The 9505-nt window shown below is 33.4% G+C and overlaps 1 protein-coding gene across 1 annotated transcript; it reads right to left on the reverse strand.

Annotated features, from left to right (window-relative positions):
* Window positions 1-5627: 5627 nt before the first annotated feature.
* Window positions 5628-8351, reverse strand: LOC143569196 (TPR repeat-containing thioredoxin TTL1-like). Its single transcript, XM_077055166.1, has 5 exons — window positions 7551-8351; window positions 7010-7205; window positions 6755-6927; window positions 6338-6668; window positions 5628-6063 (listed from the first exon to the last, which is right to left on the reverse strand). Exons 1-5 carry the CDS (start codon window positions 8303-8305, stop codon window positions 5872-5874), a joined length of 1647 nt encoding a protein of 548 aa, XP_076911281.1. The 5' UTR covers window positions 8306-8351; the 3' UTR covers window positions 5628-5871.
* Between the last annotated feature and the right edge of the window lie 1154 nt (window positions 8352-9505).

A 9505-nucleotide genomic window follows, 5' to 3' on the forward strand; every position in this document is an offset into this window, starting at 1 on the left:
TCTAAAATAAAATCTATCATCAACCTTGTTTCTTTTTATTTTATTTTATTTTATTTTATTTTCTTTTGTGAGATCTTTGTAAGTATTTTTGTAGATAATTGTCGTATAATGTGTGTACAAGAAATGATTTACACTTTGCAAATAAAACTTATTGTAAACAACAAATTATGTATTTGTTATAGGATTGTTAAATGTGTGAGTTAACGCGAGTAAGCAACAACTAGAACTAGAGATCATAAGAATACGAGTCGACCAAGCTAGCCCGACTCGTGATCTATCCGAGTTGAGAGTTTCAACTCGTATTCATCTCGAGTCATGTGACTAATTGACAACGTTTTTCAGTTTGAATAACTGTATATGTTTTTTTGAAAGTCTTGATTAAGAAGTTAATAAGCAATTTCATTTTTTTGAACAATTAATATTTCTATCATGTCTCAAGTGAGATTATAACACACGACCTTTTAATTAAGAAACACACAACTTTATTACTAGACCAAGCTAGTGGTTGTAAGCTGTTGTAACAATTTCAGTTTATATAACTCTCAGACTTCCATTATATACAAGAAAAATAGATTATGAAATATATTTTAAGCTAGTCAATATAAGAGAGCTACATTCAGCTCAAGCCCAACTCGATAATAAATATATTAGCCAATTTAGCTCAAGCTAGATTTAGTTAAACTTTTAATAAGTTAATTATTAGGGAGTTATGACTTAAGTCATATGTTTATTATTATTATATTTATATCGTTATATAGGATCTACCACTATTAAAATGGTTAATATACATATATGTACATGTATAGAAATACGTGTACACACATGGGGAGATTAGATTTTATTCTGGAAAGGCTGTCGTATCATGCAATGGATCGAAATCACAAGAGAAAAACCAGATCTATATTTATTAATTTATAAATACAATTTAAGCCTCTTCATGCAGATCTCTACGTAACGATAAAGAATCAATATATTTAATAAGTCATAATATTTCATTACTGAAAAACATGTTGGATGTTTGGCATCAATATTGTTAGAAGATATAGACCTACATCTATATTTAATTTCAATGTAACTCATGATCTAGTGGTCCAGTGATATGGTATTTATCACTTCAAAGTTGATGTGGTGGGTTAAATCCTTAGAATTACTTTAAATAGAAAATCTGATTTTTTTTATAAAAAAGATAAAATTCCTATGTAATATAGACTATAAATTGTATCGGCAAGTAATATTTTGTGTAAATTACATAAGTGAAAATAAGATCTCTTTATATGTATATTATAAGTAATATGCCGATGATCTCATGCTTTCAAGCGGTCCGAGGAAACTTATTTGGTTCTTTTGTTTACCTAGGAAGATTAATATTTGCGGGTGACAAGTTTTGGGTAATCGGCGCCTCCCAACCATTTTAATTTAGTGGCTAAAAGTATTGATGTTCCGTCTACCTTAAAAATCATGTGTTCGGTGATTGTAACACGTCAAACAAGATTAATATACGATTGAATGTGGCTCAATATGAAATTAAATACGATTAGATCTCCTTCAAACTCTATGGACCGGATGGAACACTATTAGTTAAGTGTGGCTAAACAAGACGGATTTGTTTTCATTGTTAAAAAAACTAGTGGTTGTTTAATGATGTTATGTATTTTTTTTATTGGTTTTCAAGTAGAAAGAATATAGTGTAAGGTATATTAGAGTATTGGACAAAGTAGATGATAAATCTCATACTTTTCATGTAGCCTTTTTTTTCTTTGTCAGTTTATTATCTTGCTAGAAGGTGCGTTATGAAATTCCATTGTTCAGAAAAAAGTACGGATATTATAAGAAAAGGATGATGATAAAATAACCAATTAATAGGATTGCTAATAAATCGAGCGTTTAGCAAACCGTTTGGGTGATGATAAAATAACCAATTAACAGGATTGTAAATAAACGAACGTTTAACAAACCGTTCGTGGTCTGTTCGACGAGAAGTCTGTTTACATTCATTCTTTTAATAATTGAATGCACAGGAACAAATAACTATATTGAGTAGTTAAATGAATAAACATGAATAGAGCTCACGTTTGTTCAGTTGTGCTCGTAAACGTTCAGTGATGTGTTCATATATATTCATTAAGATTTGTTTTTTTTGTTAATGTTTGGTTTATTCACGTTCATTCACGTTCGTCTGTTTATGTTTAGTCATTAAAGGTTTTTTATATATTATAATTTATACATTTTAGTTTATTATCCTTACATTATTTGCTTGTTACATTCTTATATTTTTGTTAGTTTATTATCTTAAATGGATTGCTTTTACATTATCTCCCACACCACCAAAGAATACGTCATATCTGATAACAAAAAATAAGACCCGGTGAATGACTGTCATTTTCCAAACATGAACACGTCATCTAAGAAAACGCCTTCATCTTTCTACGTTTATTTGGTCGTTAGAACTAACTAGCAAGATTGGGGTGTGGCAAATCCGGGTCACAAGTAATATGGGCCAATTTACATAAACATAAACATAAACAAGCAGTAGGTTGACATATGTTAGATTAGTTTGGGTGAAATGCTTATCAACTAATTATTGTTTTAGAAATTAACCTTGATTCTCTCTCAAATTAGCATAAAGTAAAGTTAGAAACGCACATGAAATTTAATTAACTGAATTGTTGATTTAATGATTTTACAAGAAAAATTACTTATTAAAACAAATCAAATCAGACAATTAGAATCTTGTTTTACAAAAAAGAAAATCATGATTGATTACAAATTTGAATGTGTACAAATAGAATTGAATTAGATTTAAATATGTCAAAACCGAGTTATTATAAACTTATAATATTGAAACTGAAACTTTGTTTATTACATAAGTTAGTCACAATAAGTTTAATTACCCTAAAGGTCTAATCATTAGTTTGGCATGCAAAAAGGCACTATTAATTTATCCTTGGCAATATGGCAAAGGGCCAAAGGAACAACTTACATAATCATTGAGCAACCTCTAAAAGAAGGGTGTGTAGTGCTCGTAATAATGGCTAATAATTATTACTATAATCAGTATTGCAAAAATTCCGACTAGTCACTGATTAATCCTCGATTAATCGCTAGTCCTCACTTCACTGATTAATTTTGGGCTAGTCGACCAATTAATCGGTTAACGGTCAAATCCGGCCAAAATCAACGACTTTCTGCGAGATTCCGACCAAAATAAGTGGTTTCCGGCGAGATTCCGACCCATATCAACTATTTTCGGCGAGATTACAGCAAAAACTAGTGGTTTCCAGCGAGATTCCAGCCAATTTCCGGCCAAAATATGTTTGTGTATGTATAAAACTGAAAATTACATATAAAAATGTGTGTGTGTGTATGTATAAAACTGAAAAACATACATTAAAGTCTGATCCGATTAATCCCGATTAATCTTGACTAATCCCAATTAATCGCTAGTCCCCACCCCACCGTCCGACCACCGACTAGCGATTTTTGCAACACTGACTATAATATCTAACTTCATCATCAAACTTCTTGCATATATAATTCAACCAACTTTAACTTAACTTAAATAAATTAGATTCATAACTCATAAGAAACTATACACTTATTCATAATACTAATTTATCGCATGGCCATATCATATCGGTTTTTAATTGTACGTACGTCTTTCAATGCAAACGACAAACCTCAACATCACAATTGTTCCTAACCAGAATTTGAGGTTCTTTTTGAGGTGATTCATTGATCATGTTGGCATATTTCACAGCATTGAATGGACATATTCGAAAGCAATTGAACGATTGACAAAATTTCTTACAATTGTACCTGAAGTTAAATCCTGAAACAAAGTTAGAAGAAAGTTGGAGGGCTAAAGATGCAAGTTTAATTAAGTTTAGTTTTTACTAAATAATTTGAACTATCTAGTAAGTTTAAATGTTTAAGGTTATATGATAGGTTTATTAGTTTTGCAAGTTATTTAAGTCCTATTAAATGGGTTGTTTGGTCTATGTTTTGAGTATGCAAATTTTCTGATTAATAAACTTCTAATTTTGTTGATAATTATGTTCCAAAATGTCCTTTTTTTTGTGTCTGTCAAATATTATCATCCATTTCCCTAATAACATTAGTCCTCTACACCAATTATGGCAAAAGCTATAAGAGGAGGGGGGGGGGGGTGTTATTTAGGAACCATAAAAGGTTATTGACGATTGCCGGTTTTGACCGTTAAAAAAAACCAGTTTCGGTTTCTAACCAATATCTAAAAACCGGTTAACTGATATTTAAACTTCTAGTCTGAGCTAGTTGGATACAAGTATAAATTAGTTTATATGGTATAGTATCGGTTAGCTTTTAGTACGATACGATTTTATCCTAGACATAAATCTAGCTAGTTATTATCACATGTCATACGTTACCAATACCATGACGACGACATCAAATACAAGTTAAAGAAAGAATGTCAAACAATGGTACCGTACAATTTCTACGGTACCAAAACTGAACACCACGGAACTGATTAGTGTTAGTATGGTTTTTCACTTATTAACTGATTAACCAATAATAACTTATTAAAATTAACCTTAACTTATTGAAATTAACCTTCACTTATTGAAAAACCATACTAACACTAACCTTATTAGCCAATGTTCGTTTAATCAGTTCCAATGTGAAAAACTGAAAATCCATAGCCGGTTCCTACCAATCGGTTACAATCGGTAGGTAACCAGTTTCTCCTATACCAGTTATTAACCGGTTTTGGTTTTGGGTTGGTTTTGGTTTCGGTTCACTTATTAGGATTTCCACATTTAGCCCGAGAAATGATAAAACTATCCTGCCAAATTTATCATGCCTACTTGCCTAGTTTTCTAGAGCCTGAGCTTTAGCCCAATTGCCCAAATGCCCAATGCAGCCTCACGCAGCACAAGCACAACCCAGCTTATACGACCCGCTTTAGGCTGGCCTCTTCCATAGTTCCAGGATATAAGTATTTAACTTACCAAACATGCTTGGATTATTAGTTTATTACTAATAATAATATATATTTATATAATTTATTTTTTATAGGTAAGAACAAATTGACGGAAAAGTACCTTAATAGAATATTAACTTTTATTATTAGATGATAACAGGGTGTTTAGGGTTTCCAATGTTCATTTTCATGATTTTTATATATGTAAAAGAAAACAAAACCGATGAAAAATTAAAGCAGAATCAAATGAATTGTTATTTATATTCGGTTTCATTTTAGTGTCATTGGTTCTTCAAATCGTTGACAGGGTCTAGAGTTGAACAGAAGCTTTTAAGACTATATTTGTTATGTAACGTCGTAACATATTAATTTACATGTATTTGTTTTCTTTATAGAAAGATTCATTTAAGTAATTGAACAAATAAATTTATACAAGAAAAATCTTTTAATACTTGTTACTAGCATTCAATGATCGATCCGGTCTAGTTTCAAACTCGATACTTTTAGACCAGTCTATAATGAAGAAAAAAACAAACAAGCAAAATTAAATCATAAATAAATAGATAAATATTAATGATATAAATTATAAATTTTTAAATGTTATTACTTATAGAGAGAGAGTTGGCCACCAAAATAATAATTAAACAAATGCCGACTAAAACTAATTTATTAATTTTGTTACACGACACGCCTTTTGATTTTGGGCCCTGAAATCTTGTACGGTTCCAAAGAAATAGTCCACTTGACACTACGTTAGGCTCCATCTAAACCATAAAATAAAACAAAACCCACACGTACTCGTACACAAATAAATTAACGAATTCACCTTAAGCCGACCGGATCTTTAAAATATGTTCATTTGTCGGGTTTGGTACTCGGTCAACATTTCAAATTCAAGTCCTTGTTCTTGTTCAAACCGCCATTAAAAACCCTCCAAATTCTTCTGTGTTACAATCTTCGATTAGTTTTACGGGTTTGGCATTTGCAATATGTTGCTTCTCGAGTTGCATCCGAGCTTCTAAAAACTCCCGCTCAACTTCTTCATCGCGTGTTTCATGGTTCAAAACATCGTAATCTTTAATTGCAGCCTCCCATCTTTCCAACTACACGACAGTTTTCAAATATACAATTATCTAGTTGCATAGTTAAACATGATCATCCTATGTACGTATAGGCATGATCGGTTTAACAAAGAAACAAACGTTTTAAAATGTAACGAACCACAAAAAAAACGTGCAAAAAGATAAACCATGAGACTAGCTCGTTATGGATTCGAGTTAGCGTAAATTTATAAATAAAAGTGTTTATTTACAAAAAAAGAATGCATATATAGTTATTCTTGTAACTTTAACCAAATATACAATAACATATGTTTACCTTGGCATTGCATTGGGCTCTTCTTAGTCTAACCTTGGCATATGAAGGTCTTAGATTAAGGGCTATGGTGCAATCTTCGACAGCCCGCTCTAACTGACCAAGTTTGTAACGACAAGCAGCCCGATTGCTTAACAAAACCGAATTATATGGTTCATGCTCCAACCCTTCACTATATGCTTTGCACGCCTCATAAAATTTAGACGCCTTAAAAATCTTATTACCATTTGCCCGAGCTTTTGCTAAAGCTCGAGTTTTCCTAGCTACGACAAAAATCACCTCGCTTGGATCAAGCTCTGATGCCCTTAACGCCACACTCACCGCCTCGTCAAACCTACATTGCGTTCGCAACTAAGTGCCCCTAAAATTTTACCAAAAATATATAGATAGTGTAAGTTTTGGTAATGTTAGTTTGCTAACCGGCCCGATGCTAAATACACTTGTGCTTGAACCGTTAAGAAGTTACTAGTAATCGTTGATCCAAACAACCTAGCCGCAGTATTCACATCTATAACCGGTGCATTTTGAAAGCTTGAGCATGCCTCGTCGTGTCTATGGAGATTTAATAACGCCTCGGCTTGCATAGCGTGGACCTTACAAAACCAAATAGTTAGAACACACATTAAACAGTTAAGGTAACTAATCCTTAACGAGTAACGGGTAGTTGGAAAGTACCTGAAGTGACGAATCCGCACCTAAAGAGTATGCAAATTTGCTTTCTTTTAGTAACCCTTTCCAATCTTTGTCTTTTCGAGCCTCGGAACACAACACAAGTTGTGCTTTAATAGCTTGTACCTTTACAATGTCACGCCTTTCGGCTTTTTCACCCGAACACTTGTAATGACATAAAGCTTTCTCCGTCTCCCCAAACCTTAAACCGACATAAAACTCGATGATTTAAGTGATCTTGAACGAATAATACCATATGCGTTGGTATGCATAACAACGTTGTATTGTATAAGTCATTAATGCACTACCGACTAAACTATAACTTAATTAGAAAAATCACACACATTACTCCTTGCTAAGTACTATTATGTTGTACATTACAAGTTATTAACAAATAGTGTTATTCAGTAACCAAAAATTCGCCTTTTGAGGTCATGATTCATATAATCTTAACCTCAAAAGGCAAGGCGAGAGAAAAAAAGTGTTCATCTTTTAGTTGTACCTTACACGTCTTTGATAACAAAAACACCACGATATCATATAATACCTTAGATAAAGCGAGGCGAGCCGATAATGAGCCCGATGATACGAAGGATTAATCCGAATAGCGATTTTACAATCCAAAATCGCATCAATAAACTTTCCTAAACTGATCAATGCAGCACTCCGGTTACTATAATAACACGCGACTGTCGAATCAATCCCAATTGCCTCGGTATACAACTTGATCGCCTCATCGAACCGCCCTTGTTTGTACTTCTCATTACCTATGTTCTTAAACACCTCGGGGTCCGGTTTCTTAACCGAGTTCCCATATATGTTCCCTAGTTTTGTATTCAATCGCGTGTTGTCCGGTTTTTTCTTCATTAGGTTACCCAAATGACCCGGAATTTGGTTCGAGTTCGGGGTTCTACGGACCGAAACTCGCAGACTCAATTCGCTTGAGGTGAAACTCGGTTCTTTACGAAGTTGTTTGGTGTATGATATATTGGTTATTTGTGAAACACTATATAATGCACTTTTGGAAGGTGTGTGAGTGTGATCATAAGTTGGTTTAATATTAACCGGTTTGGTTTTTATGGTGGCCGGTTTTTTTGGGGTGACCGGTGGTGTTGGGTGTTTGGCAATTGGTTTAGTGAAACCGGTGTATATTATTTCGGTGGTTTTGTGGGTTTGTCGGTGCTCTTTGGAGGCTTCGAGTCTTGGCACTTGTGGTGGTTTACGGTGTTTGGGTTTGAAGATGGCACCGATGAAACCGCAGCCGGAGTTTTTTCCGGCCATGTGGTGTGGTGGTCCGGCCATTTTTATTATAGCTTCACTTCTTGTTAATAATATGGAGTCTTGTCCCCAATATGGAAAAAATGGTCAGGCATTTATGTACAGACATGTATGTGTGTGTATATAATAAAATAATTGATGATGATATAATAATAGTAAATAAAATGTTTTATTCTTTTCACCAATAATAGTAGCTTGTTATTAAAAAAAGTTATCAATAGGAACATGTACTTGCATTATATTACTAACGGGCGAACGTACTCGTGTGTCGCTGCAACTTGGTTTTTAATGAATTTGCATGAAACATAAGTAGAAATAAACACGCCAAAATGATATTTTCGGAATTTAAAAACATTTCTTTATAACAAAAGGTTAGAAATGTGATTTGCCCAAATTTATCATTTTAAAATCTTTTTGTTGAGGTTAAATATAAAATATTTATGTAGCGCATTAATAAGAAAATTAACTTAGACAATTCATAAAGGTGTAGCAGTTTTAACTTAAGTTAAAAGAATAAATATTAATAGAATGTGATTAGTTTGTTTGGAGTTGATCCCACACCCTCCTCTACCTAGTGCCCGTTAAACCCTTGGTGAGTTGAAGTTTGGCTCTCGCGTAGTGGTGATGACGCCCAAAAATGTTGATCTGACTAGCCGTTGGTGTTCCATTAAAGCTTTGTTACACGCAGGCACATAACCTTAAACCAAAAGGATTAATAAGATATATTTGTTGTAATGGCTAACAAAAGTACTATGATTGATAACAAAGTATAAGTAAACACTACTGGTAATATTTACGAAAATTGTTATATGGAAAACATTAAAATCTACACGTAAGGGTGGCACAGTGCTACATGAGTAGGTTCGGGAAGGGTGCTGCCCTGCCAGAATCACCACCTCATGTTTATCGGGCCTGAATAAAAAGCTCCCCAAGCATGGTAGATATCTAGATCACCCCAAATTCTCTCTCCCTCCCTCCCTCTCTCTCTCTCTCCTTACAATATCCCTCTCTCCCTCTACAAATCTACAAATTAATGGATGAAAAACGATTGATCCAGAATAATAAGACGCTGATGTGAAGAAGAGAGTGCGCGAAATATGGTTTGGATAGGCACTCCCACAGCCCCAACGCCCTAATTTGGACAGTGATTCGTTTTAAATCAAGTAATTACTTGGTAAATATATATTGTTTACTAACTTACTCATTAATGTGTTTTTGGTGTGT

Source organism: Bidens hawaiensis, unplaced genomic scaffold (genome assembly GCF_021521415.1).
Source record: "Bidens hawaiensis isolate Kalapana, Puna unplaced genomic scaffold, B.hawaiensis_p1.1 tig00024420_1, whole genome shotgun sequence".
NCBI lineage: Eukaryota > Viridiplantae > Streptophyta > Magnoliopsida > Asterales > Asteraceae > Bidens > Bidens hawaiensis.

Coding starts and splice junctions, on each gene's coding strand:
- LOC143569196 (XM_077055166.1), bottom strand. CDS start 8,305: ATGGCCGGACCACCACACCACATGGCCGGAAAAAACTCCGGCTGCGGT. Junction 6,669..6,754: donor GTGTATTTAGCATCGGGCCG/GTTAGCAAACTA, acceptor AACGCAATGTAG/GTTTGACGAGGCGGTGAGTG. Junction 6,064..6,337: donor GAGCCCAATGCAATGCCAAG/GTAAACATATGT, acceptor ACTGTCGTGTAG/TTGGAAAGATGGGAGGCTGC.